Source organism: Clarias gariepinus, chromosome 4 (assembly GCF_024256425.1).
Source record: "Clarias gariepinus isolate MV-2021 ecotype Netherlands chromosome 4, CGAR_prim_01v2, whole genome shotgun sequence".
In the NCBI taxonomy this organism is placed as follows: domain Eukaryota; kingdom Metazoa; phylum Chordata; class Actinopteri; order Siluriformes; family Clariidae; genus Clarias; species Clarias gariepinus.
The window spans coordinates 35,065,645-35,083,012 of NC_071103.1; the positions used below are offsets into that span (position 1 = coordinate 35,065,645).

A 17,368-nucleotide genomic window follows, 5' to 3' on the forward strand; every position below is an offset into this window, starting at 1 on the left:
ATGAGATGAATACTGATTTCCCATAAATATCTCGGCATAATATTTAAACTATGATCTCATCTGACACAGTATGTACACTGTACAAAATGTATATATATATATTTATATATAAAGTTAGAATTATCATTTAATGATTTTAAAATCATTAATGAGCTAAGCTTGTTGCTGTCCATAGAAGAAGAAAAATATCAGTCTTTCATTTTTACGGTGAAAAAATGAATAGCATTATTAAATAAACATTTCTGAAAATAGACACAGATCAGGTATAAAAAAAAAATCAGTTGGAAGATTGGCAACTCAACCAGTCATTATTATAATTTGATCTGGAATGAGAAACAATATGCTGTAAAATTAGACTGTTAAGGGTGTGTGATGGGTTAAAAAAAAAAAAAAAAAAAGAATTCTACCAAATAAAGACAACAATACAGTCAGTGGATCTCAGGGGTGTTACGGTTTCAAATTTTCACAGGATCAAAACCTTGTTCGGAAAAATTCAACATTAATTAAAGGACTAAAAAATATAAAGCCTTAGAAAAGCCAATTTATACACGTCTGTGACCTGCATCATCATAACTGAATTCTGTATTAATACAATAAAATTAAACCAGTCACACTGCAGCCACCGTTCTGCCATCGAATACCCTAATCATTACCTTTACCAAGCCTTACACTTAACAGATTATAATATATAATAACCGTTTACAATAAGAATTAATAATAATAAAAAAAAAAACGAATTCTTTATTGAATATTTGATTTATAACTGTTTAGTCAGTTTTCACATGGTGGTTAAAATCATAAAATTATTCACGTTTTTCTATTACAACATCGATCAGCCATAAGGTTAATCCCACAGACAGGTGAGATGAATAACATTGAATATCTGGATACAGGGGAACCTCTTGGAAGGTGGGATACTTTAAACACTGTTTAAACAGTCAGTCCTCAAAGCTGATGTGTTGAAAGCAGGAAAAATGGGTGTGAAAAAAAGTGATTTTGACAAGGGCCAAATTGTGATGTCTAAAAGACTTGGGCAGAGCTAAAAGAGCAGGTCTTGTGGGTTGTTCCCGGTATGCAGTGGCCAGGACCTATCAAAATTGGTCCAAGGAAGGACAACGGTGAGCCTTTGAAGGGGTCAAGGCCTTGAACGAGTCATTGATGTATGCAGGAAGCAAAGGCTAACCTGTCTGGGTCAATTCCTATGAAGAGACTAGAGCTCAAATTGCAGTCAGAACAGTCAGAAGAGTGCCTACACGGAGCGTCGTTCTCCTCAGGAAGTGGACACATGAGCATCAGAACTGCACCATGGAGCACTGGAAGAAGGTGGTCTGGTCTGATAAGTAACAGTTTCTTTTACATCATCATGTGGATGGCCATGTGCGCGTGTTTCACTTAATTGGGGAAGACATGCCACCAGGATGCACTATGGGAAGAAGGCGAGCTGGCGGAGAAAGTGTGATGCTTTGAGCAATGTTCTGGTGGGAAACCTTGGGTCCTGCCATTAATGTGGATGTTACATTGATGTACCAACTACTTAAACATCTTTTCCCTAATGACATTGGCTGATGCAACCCTGCAAACACGCTTTGAGAATGCTTTGAGGAACAAGACAAAGAGTTCAAGAATCAAGCATCTGTAGAAAGTGCTGGAGTAAAATGACTGATCGATGAAGGCAACACCTTACAACTTGTAGGACTTAAAGGATCTTCTACTGGTGTCCTTGTGGCAGATACTACAGCACACCGTCAGAGGTCTAGTGAAGTCCATGCCTTGATGGTTCAGAGTTGCTTAGGGGTCTGATACAATACTGTATTAGGCGGAAGATTTTTAACGTTATGGCTGATCAAAAACAAAACATCAATAGGATACCTTGGGATGACATTTTAGAATGAACATTCTGTAAAAACATGGCATACCTTCTGTGTTTATCATGTTATTCCAAGTTGCTTTTTGAGAATCAATTCATAAATTTTAACAAGAAAAAAGGAAATGTTAGACTATATTCAAGAAATTTACACTTGCTGAGATTGCCAAGACAACAACATTTGTTCAATTTAGATTAGTCCTGGCATCTTCATTTGTCTTTCGGAGCTGATGTTTTTAATTCAGTTATGAAAAAAAAACTTGGAGCTGTAGCAGAGGTAGCAAATGTATCATCTTTACAGCAGTAGTCCAAGCTAACCGTCTGATCTCACACACGTCAGGACTGAGCGTAAAACCATGACAACCGTAACAACCCCGGTGGATCCTGCAGACGTTTAAACCCTCAATTAAAATCTAAGACTCTTCTTTTAGACTTCCAGAGATGATAAAATGACTTCATCCGGGGGAACGTGGCAAACTCTTGAACATCAAACCAATTTAATAGAAAAAAAAATTAGCAACCTTCATTCATGAACAAAGCGAATTAAACAATATATATAACACACTGTAATATGAAAGGTCTGTTGAAGGAGAAGCGTCCATTTCTCTGTAATCTGTGTATTGCTTGGTGTTTGAATCTGAAATGAGGTCAACGTTATCCTTTATTCAGCCCATAAAAATGTACGTGCCAAGTTGTGCAATTTCTTTTTACTTATACTGAAATGGAATGTCTCCTTGAAGAGAAAAGAAATCTGTCCCTCCCTTTCTTCAGTCATCAGATCACCGGGTTCTACAGAGAGAACCAGATCGCTACATATCCACCTTCCAACATGACGTACTTCCTCTGTGGCTTTTTTGAAATTATCATCATCATCATGTGGCGTTAATGGAGGGAAGAAACGCAAGGACACCTGGAATGAGGACCTGGATGGTGTCCAAACCTCCCTTGTCGTGTTCCTGCCTTAACACCAATCCGTTTTGTCTCGGGAACAAGCAGCACGTTTAGAGTGTGAACTGGAATCCACTTCAAATCATCTGATCTTGAAATTCCTTATTTTATATAGAAGATAGAATTTACATTTCTAATTTCAGAAGATTTAGGATGTTCCTTACCGATTCGCCCAAATTATAAAATAAAATGTAAAAAAAAAAATGCGATTACATCATCCTAAACACGATGGGACCAGTAGGTAAGGTGGTGATTAGTGCTGGAACAGGACATCAGTAACGATTAGGAAATTTCCAGCAATTAATCACTGCGCAAAAAAATTTGTGTGCATTAATGTGTATTTTCTTAACCTGGCTCATCACTCACTTGCTATCCAACTTTATTCACTGACTTTGCTCCGTATAACAACATTAGCACTGCCTATAATCAATCAGCTGATTTATTTTTTTTTGCTGAAGAATCACTGGGTTCGTCGGTTTCTTTACAGTTTTGCTTTATCATGTTACTAAAATAAATACTATAAAATTAAAAGTCGATTTGTGCAGTGACACGTAAGCGCAAACCACATTTAGAAACTAAAGAAGCAACGGCAAATTCAGAACCGAACCGGCATGGAGGAAAAATGAAAAGCGTGGACCTGATGTACGACTATCACAAGGAAAAGAATGAAAAGTTCTCTGTCTATTTATTACGTTGGGTGAAAAACTATTTAATATAAAGTTATGTATGGTATAAAAAATCTTTTTGCTTTTATTTACTTGGCTTTCCAGGGTACCGATATATGTATTTAAAAAAACAGAGACCATAAAAGCAAAACTGGAGGGAAAAAAAAAAGGCATTATTTTTTTTTTGCTGTTTACTGATAAGTTGTTCTGGATTTGCAGTATAATTTTAAGTTAAATTTTTCGTCCTGTTGCATATTATTTTGTCCTGTTTTCTTTGTCTGTTTGGTTTTATCAGCTGGTTTTTTAAATAGTTTTTCTTGTTCTGTTTTTTGGACTATTTCTGAATGTGTTTTCTAAACTTACTGTTAGTTTGTTTAGAGTTGTGGCACATTTTGGTCTTACACAATTCTTTTTCTGTTGCATTTTTTATTTTATTTTCTGTGGTCTTTTCCATTTATTTATTTTTTGCTGTTTTGTTGCTTCTTGTTGTCGTTTTGCTTTTAGTTTGTTAATGTGTTTTGCACTTACGGAAAAAAAAATACTTTGAAATAAAAAGTTTAATGCCGTGAACCGTTTTCAATTCATTTCGTTCTATAACCTCGTTGAGTCTCTATGTTCATAAGGTTGTTGAATAAATGATCCGATAATAACTTTAAGGGTAATGAAGCTTGTGACTGGAAAAGTGTTTAATCCCTATATAACCCCGGCCAAGGAAAAAATATAAACTATAGTTTTCGGTTGTTACCGTTAATGGTCCATCTTTTGTAACCTTCCAACTGGAAACTTGAATATGGTGCATCTTTATTTAAAAAAAAAAAAATTTTTAGGTACATCATAGAAACTATGAAGCTCCAAGACTTAGTTAAAGATGTACCTTATATGGTGTCACCATAGCGACAGGGAAAAGACAGAGTGTGAGGCTGGGACTAATTGTGATGTTTCACTCACAAGGTTCCACAGGTTCCTGACACCTGCTTGACTTGAAAGCATAAACTGATCGTTTAAGACCAACTTTCACACCGTGAGCTGAGGATGTTCCGAGTGGCGTATTTTGGGCTGATTATTGATTTTGTTCTGGTCAGACATGCCCCTGTACTTCAGAGGGGACGTAGCAGAAATGAACCGTCAAATAAAAAAAAAATTAAAAAATTAACCTGTACAGAATAAGCAGAAGATGGTTGAAAAACGACAATCGTTTAAGACACACAGAGTCGCTGGAATGCTTTTCCTCCTCATATGAGACAATCCTCACACACTCCAATCAATCTGCTGCTCTCTTTCATTCCTCCTTCTAGCAGGTTTTTTTTTTTTTTTTTTAAGAGTCCTGTCCCGTTCTCCTGTATTTACAGCAGCCATCAGAACAACAAAGACACATGTGGAAGGTAAAAATCTGCCAGGTTTTTGTCTAGAGCAGATTAAGGAAGAGGACATATTCTGTAGACAGTGTCTCTCTGTTTCTCTCGCCGGATCGTCCCGCAGCGTCCCCAAACTGCTGTTAAGAGATGATAGCGGGAGACCACCGCACCACTGTGAGATTGTCCGCACTCACTGACCGCTTCTTGGCTGCTTTTCTCAAGTCTTTATACTTGTCATCGCAAAGCCTGGAGATCGCCTGGGGAAGAGAAAAAGACGCCTTGTCTCAGTAAGAGTCCTAAACCGCACCACACACACACCATTAACAGCCTGCATCATCACAGCTGCAGCTAGATGAAGGCCCAGTGCTCTCGTGAGACACGCAGGAGGACGAGAAACATGTAATTGCTCAATCCTGCTGCTGTCTCGGCTCCTGATTATTACTGCACCGTGGGAGTGTCTCTCTGTCGGGGTGATGCGTCTGTGAGTCGGCGGGTTACAGAGAGAATCCTCAGGTTAATAATAATTACACAAGGAATGTGGTGCCTTAGCCTGTATCTGGATCTGTATCAGGATCCTGATTAGGTTTTGTCCATGTGCAAGTCAAATTAGTCTCGGCTTTATCAGGACTAAAATCGAAATTAAAAAAGGAGACTGAAAGTAGGCAGAAAAAAGATAGCTCGAAAAGAGACAGAAAAGTAAAACAAACAAAAAAAAACAGAAGGTCTGACAGAAAGATGAAAGGAAGGTAGAAGAGAAGGGAGAAGAAAAAAAAGACAAAAAAGAAAGAAATACAAAAGCAAGAAAGCATTAAACAAAAAAGAATAAGAAAAAAAGAAAGAAGAAAACAAGGAAGAACAAAGAAAAAGGATAATGCAAGCAAGAAAAGGAAAAGAAGAAGAAAATAAAAAAATAAAGAAAAAGGAGGACACAAAAAAAGGACAAATGAAAAAGAAAGGACACAGACAGAAAAAAGAAGAGAAATCCAAAAGACAAAGAGATCAAGAGATGGAAATGTGGGCAAACAAACAAACAAAAGGGTCTGGAAAAAAGAGTAAAAGAAAACAGTCTAAAATAAGAAAGAAAGAAGGATGTATATTACAGATTAGTGAAGGATGTTGTGTTGGTCTGCATGCTGATAAACACAGCTAGTAAAACCCATCCCACACTGGGCCTGGGCTGGTGTGTGTACTGTAGCAGGAGGTGGAAGTGTATGCTGTGATAGTCAGTTAAGATTTATTCCTCAGCTGCTCAACACACTTTTCTCCTCCACTGCTGGGGGACACGCGGCCTGTAGTCACTTATCTTCTGCTCCACAAAACTAATAAACCTGCCATAAAGGACCGAATCAGAGGGGTTTGGAGATGGATGCTGATGGATCCTCAGTGCTGAAGGTGGAGCTGAGCTGTCTAGAGGAGGTGTGTGTGTGTGTGTGTGTGTGTGTGTGTGTGCGCGCACTCACCTCTAGTTTCTGGGCCTTCTCTCTGCTCAGAGGCTCCAGAGGGAAGTTCAGGTTGTTGGCCTCGGACAGCGAGCGCAGGTCGAAGTAGTACTTCGCATAAACGCTCGACGGCACATTGATGTTAAACTGCAGCAGCTCCAGGAACTGTCTCTCCAACTCGTTCCTAAAAAAAAAAAACCCAGGGAGAGAAGGATGAAGAGAGAGAAAGGGAGAGAGAGAGAGAAAGATGGGTTTTCTTTAGACACACAAAGACTAATAATATACACAAAGTCTCAATTGTACAAAAAGTAAATCGTGCAGCATGTTCAAAATGTACAGCACTGTAAAATTCCCCATGACTTTACCGCCTGACATGCTACTAAACTGGTTGTTGATTGCTTGGTGTGTGATGTAATACTGTAGGTCAATGGGGGAAAAAAAAGTCCCATACAGACGAGCTGAAAGGCGGCCTATTGTAGTGGAGTCTGACATACTTCAGACAATAAATCGATTGGAAATTAGTCCAATTAAATGGCCTGGTCGAGCTATAACCACAGCTTAACTGTGCATGTGAACGTATAGCCAGAAACCAGAAAGACAGAGAATCAAAAACATTGTCAGAAAAACAGAAAGACAAACAGAAACATAGGACAAAAGACAGACAGATGAACAGACACTTGAATAAAAAACAAACAGGTAAAAAAAATACAGAAAAACAAACAGGCAGAAATGCAGACAGGTGAAAAAAGACAAAGAAATATACAAAACAGACAGACAGACAATAAGGATACATATAAACATAAGGACAGGCAAAAAGACAAGAAAAAAAAAGAAAGGCAAAAAATCAAAAAGGAAGACAATCTGACTATAAGAAAATACATGCAAAACAGATTGACAGAATAGAGAGAAATACAGCATTAAAGACAGAGTAATAGAGAAAAAAAAGATGGACAGAATGAGGACAGGCTGAGACAGAGACAGCTGTCTGCTTTCAACTCTAAAGGATGTTTTACGTTTAATATAACAGCAGCCTCCACCCACTGTAACATTTAAATTAGGATACACACAGACTAAATATAACCAAAATGCTTTGAAAAACACACACACACACACACCTCACAGCATGACACACTTTAACAAACTCTCTGCGCCCCACACGGCGTGGTCTTTAAAATAACTGTGTTTAGTGGAAATCAGAAGACAGGAGACATGCTGAGGGTCACGTCTCCATTTACTCCAGGTTACAGATGAATCCCTCACCATTCAGTCTGATCTAGTGTTGGTCAGAGTGTTTGGATTTGTAAGATCAGCTCTCAGGTGATCTTCCAGATGTGCAGGACAGTGGTGGTGGTGTTGGCTTTTTTCTTTTTAGCACAACACTGGAATGTCACATTAGCACATGATGTACAACACATGCTGACAGCGGTACGTTCTAAGTCACTTTTAATCAGTTTGTGGATAAGAAATGTAAATAAAAAGTGTTATTTAACAAATGAAAAGTAAATTAAGGCAATGTAATTTTTAATAGACTTAAGTTTGCTTGTAGGAAGGAGTCTCCAGTGTCAGAGAAGAAAAAACATGAGCTGATGAAGGAACAAATGTTTTCTAGCTGCTGTTACAACTACATTTACGGCATTCGGCAGACGCCCTTATCCAGAGCAACTTACATTTTTATCTCATTATACATCTGAGCAGTTGAGTGTTAAGGGCCTTGCTCAAAGGCCCAACAGTGGCAACTTGGTGGTTGTGGGATTTTAACCTGGGACCTTCTGAACCTTAAAATTAATTGAAATGAAAAGTGTGATGTGCATTTTTAAATAACGTAAACATATAAAAAGTGAAATTAAATTCCTTAGGGCATTCTGTAATTGGGAAATAATCAGTGTGAAGCTAAAAATCATTAAGAGTCGCTACAACAAGCCAGGACACTTTTGTAGGACTCCTATGGCTCAACATGATCTATGAATCTGTACTGATTTATACGAAAAAAAATAAATAATTATAAGTGGGAAGTGGGTAAATTAATACTATACTATGCATTACTTGACATTTTTGGTTTTTGGTCTGAACTTTAGAAAAGGTTTTTAAAATATTATAGAGATAATTAATTAAAAAGGGAGCAGCTGCTATACAGTATGAAGGGATAAATAAAGAAAACAGATTAACAAGAACAGTATAGATGACCTAATCTAATGTAAACTTTGTAAAAAAAAGTATTAAAAATGGAAACACTCTGGTAAATTGCATTGTTGTGGTATAAAAGGAATAGAAGTATTCAGGAAGTAATCAGCACAGTCACTCTATACTTTACTTCATACATGAGATACTGTGTATTCTGCTAGGATGTGAGTCGCCTATTACTACAGAAACAATAACCTAGAACACTAGACACACTAATACTGTATATACCTGAAATTGAACTGGCAGCCAAAACTTAAAATGTGAAATTATCAGCGTGAGTGATTATCATTATGAGTCATAAGTGATCATTGCTGTAAAATGACAGGGAACATAAGATAAGTGATGAGTACAGCGATATCTCGGGTTAAATCCTGCAGTAACACCCAACTGCCTTTAACTGAAGAATCTGCTGATGTTATTCCAGTCTTTTGTAGAGGGGTCACGACCGACAAGTCTGATCTTTCAGAAAATTCTCCAACTGCTAATTAGAAGTGTGAGGTTCTGCATATCGAGAACTTTTATAATTACTGTAATTAGCTGTTTCTACACCAACGATGTGCCATCATATACAATCTAACAGTCGTTTACTGTTAAATTATATATTAAAGAGAATCTGAATCTTTTAATGATGAAGTGATGGAGAGTTTGAATCTTTTTATAATTAAGAGATGGAGAGCCTGAATCTTTTTAATAATTAAGAGATGGAAAGTCTGAATCTTTTTATAATTAAGAGATGGAGAGCCTGAATCTTTTTAATAATTAAGAGATGGAAAGTCTGAATCTTTTTATAATTAAGAGATGGAGAGTCTGAATCTTTTTAATAATTAAAAGATGGAAAGTCTGAATCTTTTTTATAATAAAGTGATGGAGAGTCTGAATCTTTTTAATAATTTAGAGATGGAAAGTCTGAATCTTTTTATAATTAAGAGATGGAGAGTCTGAATCTTTTTATAATAAAGTGATGGAGAGTCTGAATCTTTTTAATAATTTAAAGATAGAGAGTCTGAATCTTAGTAGGAATGAACAGATAGAGAGTCTAATAACTTCTAATAAAGTGATGAGTCTGAATTTTTTAAGAACAATGAAATAATGGACAGTCAAATAATTTTTATTAAACCGATTGAAAGAGTGTTTTTTTTTAATGAAATGATGGAAAGTCTGATTTTTTTTTTTTAAATAAAGAGATTGAAAGTCCGAACCTATTTAATAAGGCAGTGATGAAGAGTCTAAAAAAGTAGCTGTGGACAAACGACTTGTACACCAAATACATACAGCAAACACACACACCTACACACAGACACTTACATGTCCTCTACGGTGATGTCTTTGAGAATCTGACAGTAGTCCACGTTCCACACGGCCTGATCGTCCCACACCTTAGACGCCAACAATATGGCTCCCAGGACGATCCTCTTCCAGTTAGCAGGACAGATATCAATCTCGGCATATGTTAACAACCTCTCCAAATATACCTGAGAGACAAAAAACAGACCTGCATGGTGAGTAACTAGAACTTATGAATAGTCTAGAATTATTTATTGAAAAGTTCGATTTACATCATGTGTTTAGGTTTAAGACTCGTAGCTCAGTGCAAGCATTAAACTCCTCAGGTTTCTTATGCATCTTAATAAATGTTCTGTGTCGACCTCAAGCTACTGTCTGCTTCAGTATTTCTCACCGCTAAAATATAAACCCAAAGAACCAATCAAGTCCGAAAAGAGAGCCATGCAGAGCAGCAGTGACTCTGTAGTTGTCTTACTTCCTCTAGAACAACTGCCTAAACCATGAAGTGTGTAGATACTAATAGACTACAACGCCATGTCAATTTTCCTGCCTAAGCAAATAGGTCAAATCCCCCAGCTGTACACTAGAGAGATATTCCATCTTAAAAAATAATTCTTATTCAGATTAAGCTGTATCGATCGAGTTGCATGATCTTCCAAGTGCACAATGTCAGGCATTTCTAAACAGACAGACTTGTTTGGAATGCGTGAGTATGAGGAGAGGCCCAAACAAAGACGGCCTTGTGGTTCCAGTGCTCCCCTGCTGCTAACGGAATACTCACGTCACGACTACAGTATGACATACAGGCTTTAAAATTGACCCTCGGAAATGCTGCGGACATTAGATCCTCATATGAAACAGTTTTACAAACAGCAGCAGCCAGTACTTTCTATAATTAATACACTTAATTTGTACATTCCTTAACTGTACAAATTCAAAATTTCAAAGAACTTTATTAATCCCAAAAAGAAATTGGGACAGACACAGACACACAGACACACAGACACACACAGACACACACAGACACACACAGACACACACAGACACACACAGACACACACAGACACACACAGACACACACAGACACACACAGACACACACAGACACACACACACACACACACACACACACACCTGTCCCTGTGTAGAAAGTTACACTGTCTTATTTTTATGTGTTTTTGGTTCCCCCTTACCATCCATGAAAACAATCCTCAGGTGATTCGTTTATGAATTTTTAATAAATAAATCACAGATTGCTGTTCTCTGCCTCTTCAACTCTCTTGGATCACAGTCATTAAAATTCATGACCCCTAATGCTCATTCATATTCATTACTGTCATCTTACCGACACTCCTGGGCAATATATAAAGAAAACAATGCAAAATATTAAACTGTGGGGGCAGTGAGAAGTTTTAGGGTGTTAACTTTAAACAACAGTACAATTTGTAGAAGGAATCCAGACATTTCATCTAGAAAATGTGCAAATTCATGACATAATTCCAATAAAGTCTAACCTCTGCTCTGGGTTGTAATAACAGAAACTGTGGAAAGTTCCATCAGGGTGTGTGTAAATATTTATGCAAGGCAGAATAAGCTACTTAAAATTATATATTCTCTAAGAGAGTAAGCAACATATTTTTCATCTTTTAATTCTGGCAAAACATTCATCATCTGTGGAAGTTCAACAAATAGCAGGCCATTACTACACACACATACGATATATATACACATGTATGAAAGGTAAAAACTAATATAAAATAGACTCAAAGCACGATAATTTAAGCCGTGATTTGTCTTAATTGAGATGGTTATGGCTTACAGCAGCTCATGAAAACCCCAAATCCACAATCTTAGAAAATTAGAATATTACATGCAATCAATAAAACAAGGATTGTACATAGAACATATCGGACCTCTGAAAAGTATAAGTATATGTACTCAGTACTTGGTTTGGGCCACTTTTGCAGCAATTACTGCCTTAATGCGGTGCGGCATGGAAGCTATTAGCCTGAGACACTGCTGAGGTGTTATGGAAGACCAGGATGCTTCAATAGCGGCCTTCAGCTCTTTTGCATTGTTTGGTCTCATGTCTCATCTTTCTCTTTGCAATGCCCCATAGATTCTCTATGGGGTCCAAGTCAGGTAAGTTTGCTGGCCAATCAAGCACGGTAATCCTACTGTCATTAAACCAGGATTTGGTGCTTTTGGCAGTGTGGGCAGGTGCCAAGTCCTGCTGGAAAATGAAGTCAGCATCCCCATAAAGCTCGTTTGTTGGAAATAAACCACAGGGGGCGCTGGTTTTCTATACAGACCTGATTGTAATAACCCATACCCATGACTTGTCTACTACAAACCCGTATCCAGAGTGAAACAAACTGGATCCGAACCTTCAATCCTGAGGATGCCCTGCTTGTTTCTGAGTTGGCACACTGAGTGTGTATTGATTTCCATCACGGCTGATAAGACCGACAATCTGGTTCAAACAAACCACTTATCAAATCAATGCTAAAATCCTCTCCGCTGTTCCACCTGAACACCTGCTGCGTGTCGACATGTTGATTTTTAACATCGTTCACAAATGCGTTGAGTGAAGTTTTAGCTTTTAGTGTAGCAGTGCTTCTTGAGCTGCACAAACAAACTGATAAGTTGTAAGGAGAGCGGAAGCTAGAACCTAACAAGGAGGCTATAAACTATACAACAGGTAGAAACCATGAACTAAAATATTGTGAGCTAAATGGGGAGAGCGGGCCACAGTTTCCATTACAACTATATCCTATTGATATTCCCACTCTAATTCCATTAAAACCAACACTGTCCCAGTTTTCATTCCTAAATTCATTATAACAGTTTGATCTCCATTCCCACCCCTAGTTAAAGTAAACCAGTTCAATCAGTAAGTCAGTTAAAACCAATTCCATCCCTGTTTTTACCCCTAACCCCATCAAAATCATTCCCACCTTTGTTTCATATTGACAATCTGATCTCTATTTCTAGCCCTAATTCCCTTCTAACTGTTATTTCCACCCCCAATGCTGATATAACCAATCTGATCTTTGCTCCCAAACATATTTCCAGATCTCTTTTGTTAACCCAAATTCCATAATATAATAATTCCACTAATTTAGAGGTCACAAATCTAATCTAAATTGTATCCCTAAAAAATAGACACTATAATAGACACTACAATAGACACTGCAGTGCATCAGATACCAACATTTACAATTATATACAATATTATTAGTGCATAAGTGAATGTATAAAATGTCTAAAGTCCAGTATATTGTATGTGTTAGTGCATGTGGAGGTGTTGGAGAAATGATTTGGCCTCAACGATTTCAATGAACCAGTTCGGAAGCGTTCACAGTCTGATACAGTGGAAAACAGCTCTGAGACAAAAGGGTGTCTGGGATTTCCCTCATGATTTAAAGGTGCAGAGAGAAAACTTAGAGATTTATTTGCTTAGGCGCGATTGCTGTTTTTGTAATGGGGTGTGGGAAAGGGGACAGAGATTTAGTCAAATGGATTGGTATGCTTTACATTGTATAATCGTGTCAAAGGTGTATAAGTAACACTTTTTCAGATTTGAGAACAAATCGGACTTACGAACGTACTCCTGGAACAGAAATTGTTTGTAGGTCAGGGATGACCTGTATAAGCATTCTAACGGCTGTTCCCAGTCTCAGATGGAAATGAGGCTACACGTCGCCTTATGGCTTCATCTTAAGGCTTTTCGAAAGCCATAAGAAGAAACTTTAAATAAATTTACTGCTGTAACTGTGTTTATTTTTGTCCTTCTGACTGTGCAGGTCTACTCATGCACATCCCAAATAGATCCAGCAACAACAACAACAAAATCTAGCATTAATGCAAGATTATCACATTCACTCTTTTCCTGTTGCCAGGTATCTAAAAAAAAAAAAAAAAAAAAAAAAAACCTTTTGATACTTGTACAATAAAACTGTGTTCTTTTAGGCTGAGCATAGAACCAGGAAGTGTCTTTAAATTCTCCACATAGTGAGCATCGACATTTATGGAGTCACTCTAGAGAAGTGCAAACATGACATTTAGTGAGTTGTGAAGAATTTTTACTCCATACTCTCTTGAGATGAACAGTAGCGAACACACACACACACCTATAGCTGACGCTTTTCTGGTAATCAGTGTGTACGTGTGTGAGATATAACAAGAAGCTGATCTAGGATCTGGGTTGTCTTTTTGACCAGAGGTGCGAGAATAGACGACAAGCTAAAACAAGCACGTCTTCCTGACTGCTAAACCCGCAAACAGCTGCACCGTATCATACAGTACCTCGCTGCAATGTGATACGCGTAATCAGTCATCGAGCCTGTTACTATGGGACTTGTGCTGGACTAGAAGACAATTTCTCACCTGTTCCTTTAGACAGCTGATTAGTTTATGATTAAAACATGAATAAACCTATTATCTAAACAATCCATTAAGGACTCCCTACGGATTAGTTACAGTTCTACGACTACAACATGGTTTGTATTGACCCTTAAAAGCTATTATTAAAGGCGATCTTATATTACAGTATTTCACTGTATACAAAAGTCTACTTTTATAGAGGAGCTTAAATAATCATGCTAATAATTTAATCTTTCATGCTATATCAGGGCCCCTAACACCTGCACCCTGCTTGTTTCACCCTCATGACCTGAGCCTCACCAGTGTGACGATGGCGCACTCGGCCGTGAGCTGAGCGGCGCTGAAGAGCGTCCGGACGAACCGGTAGATCTGCTTCTGCTCCGGGTCATGTTTATCATAATCCGCCGGGACCTCTGACTTCTGCAGGAAAGACAAACAACACAAATCCGACAACCACCAAGACTGAGGTGTGCATATGGTATTTGTGTTCGGGTTTTTTTTTTCCTCCGTGAGTAAATCTAAAGCTGATCATTGTCAGTGTGAGACTTACCGACAGCGGATGAAGCTTTTCGTCGAATATGTCTAACAGCGTTCGACCATCTACGTCTCTGAAATGAGTAAAAGGACTGAATCAGAGAGACAACATTTGTCAGGAAATCCTTATCATGGATTTATACACAAAACAGAAAGTCGCCTCTTTGACAAGTTATAAATGGATTATGATCGATGGGATAGGACGATAGGACAGAATTTTATTTTTAAGTTAACTTTCTAGGGTGCCTCAGAAATGAACTGCACTCTTAATGCAGAATTTATTTTAATCAACTTTTAGAATAGACAAAAACATAATTTTGACATAATCATTTTTATTTTAATCGCACTTTGTCCGTCTGTCAAAAGCCTTTGATATTCAATTATTAAAAAACTATATAGGCGAGCTATGAATGCGCCACTGTCCTCGTTTCTTCATCAGAGGTGAATTTTCATCCTCATAATGCAGCTTTCAGGAGACCAAAAAGGTGAAAGTCCAATAGAGTGAGATCAGGACTACAGGGAGGATGTGTGAACACCTCAAAACTAAGTTTTTAGCAGAGTATCGATAGTGTGGATAGAAATATGCGAGATCATGACGCCTTCAGAAATCGGTCCTCTGCGTTTAATCCGAAGTTTAGTCTTCAGCTCTTCAATAAGCGTCTCACGGTAACGAGCGCTGTCGATTGTTGAACCTTTTTTCCTGATAAATGGCCCTAGAGATGAGAATCCCAGAAAACTGTAAGTGTTGATGAATCTTCCAGCTGATGGTTGACTTTTGAACTTTTTTCTCAGTCTGAGAAACTTAACTCTCAGGTTTGTAGTGATGAATCCACGTCTCGTCACCAGTAATGATTCCATTTAAAAAACGTTCACTTTCCTCACAGGTTTGCTCCAAGTTTTGTTTGCGGATAACCAAACCTTTTCTACGTACTGTGCACAAAGATGAATAACGGCACCGGGTGCACTCTCAGTCCACAAAAAGAACAAACCACTGCACACGCAAATCACAAAAGCGCTGAGGAGACCAACAGTTAATATAACCCAAGTGCCGATCATTTTTTGACACTGAACAGATGTAATGGGTAATAGTTTTAGACACAAAAACGGTTCCCGGAAGTGTAATAAAAACACACACACTGCTTTATTCCCTCTGATATGAGAGATGATCGTTCTCCAGACTGGGTTGTATGCACATGGAGCTCACTTCTGAAGTGTGTGCCATTTAGCGCTATAGATCCTGAGCTATTTTTGAGGCACGTTGCCAGGCTTTGAAGCGACACCGACATTTACACTCAATAAACACTCTGCCTCGTACATACAGTATGATCGCTGATACAGTCGTACTCGAGATGATGTGAAGCCCTACCTGTTCTTTATGTGGTAGTAGATGGCAAGTGCGACACTGTGGATAGAAGAGAGAGAGAAAGAAAGAAACACATTGATACAGAGAGCAGTTAACATTATCACATGTTCACAGACGTTCTTTAGTTCTTGATCCTGATTGTGTGTGTGTGTGTGTGTGTGTGTGTGTGTGTGTGTGTGTGTGTGTGTGTGTGTGTGTGTTTGTGGTGTCAGGACATCGTACCATTTGATGGTGTATTTGAGGTTAGGTTGGCTGACCGTGCTGTCATCCAGGAAGATGGTCGAGCACGAGCTGTACTTGCGTCTCATTGGACCAGATGGGTGTTGCTAAATTACACACACACACAAATTATCATCATCAGGCATGACCCTTCAGAGGGCTGAGCAGAGAAGAGAGAAAGAATTAGATGACAAAATTAAAAGAATTAGAGGGCAGCTAGATAGAAATAGATAAATGGACAGATGGATAGAAAGAAGTGACTGTATACGATATCACCTAACACCTAATAGTTACTGATTAGGTTTGCACTTCGATTCTGTAAGTCGAACAATTTTTTATAAATATCTGATTTTGTTACAATTCTAAACAAACTAACAATCTTAAAGCTTTAAACAATTAATTCACTGCTACTGTAACACACACAACATTATGCTGCAGACAATGTGTGAAGAGTTTAAAGTCAAATTATTTTTTTTATCCCCCATCTGTAATGGATAGACTGACTGACAGACATACAGACAGACAGAGAGACAGACAGACATAAATATACAGACAGATAGACAGAGACAGACAGACACAAGCATACAGATAGATAGATACAGTAGATACAGCTATAGATACACAGACAGACATACATACAGATATACAGATGTCTGTGTATATATATATATATATATTTTTTTAAATAAATTTTAATGAATCTGTTTGCATTTGAGGTGGTAAAACGTTGCTGTTCCTCTATAATCCTACAGGTGGCGCTCAGCCTCCTGTGTGTTAGGACCAGATTATTTGCAGTTACTTAGGAATAGTAACAGAAAATCGTGGAATAATGAATTGTGATATTTACAAAAATCGCAGTACACCTGGGTAAAGTGATGGTAGCGTATCACCTAGTCCCTGGTGATGCCCGTCCCTGTTAGAAATGTCCTTTTGTCCTTTATTAAAAAGACAGGCTGTGGTGTCAGGTGTGTCCTTACTTTTACATTGACATGGCATTTAACAGAGGAAGTCGCAGACTGAGACATGTGTGTGTGTGTGTGAGATCAGAAGTAAGATCTGATTCACTCTGTAACTGATAAAATATTTGCCATTTTGTGTGTGTTTATGTGCGTGTGTGTGTGTGTGTGTGTG

At 38.1% G+C, this 17,368-nt stretch overlaps 1 protein-coding gene across 2 annotated transcripts in view; it reads right to left on the reverse strand.

The window, feature by feature from the left end:
- Positions 1-2,339: 2,339 nt before the first annotated feature.
- Positions 2,340-17,368, reverse strand: part of ccny (cyclin Y) — a 63,140-nt gene continuing 48,111 nt past the window's right edge. For both annotated transcript variants that reach the window (XM_053494137.1, XM_053494136.1), the window contains 7 exons: positions 16,241-16,344; positions 16,022-16,057; positions 14,672-14,729; positions 14,422-14,541; positions 9,758-9,924; positions 6,293-6,455; positions 2,340-5,089 (listed from right to left, as the gene is read on the reverse strand). In XM_053494137.1, coding sequence (XP_053350112.1) covers positions 4,973-5,089; positions 6,293-6,455; positions 9,758-9,924; positions 14,422-14,541; positions 14,672-14,729; positions 16,022-16,057; positions 16,241-16,344 — 765 coding nt within the window. In that variant the 3' untranslated portion in view covers positions 2,340-4,972. The remainder of the gene's footprint in view (positions 5,090-6,292; positions 6,456-9,757; positions 9,925-14,421; positions 14,542-14,671; positions 14,730-16,021; positions 16,058-16,240; positions 16,345-17,368) is intronic.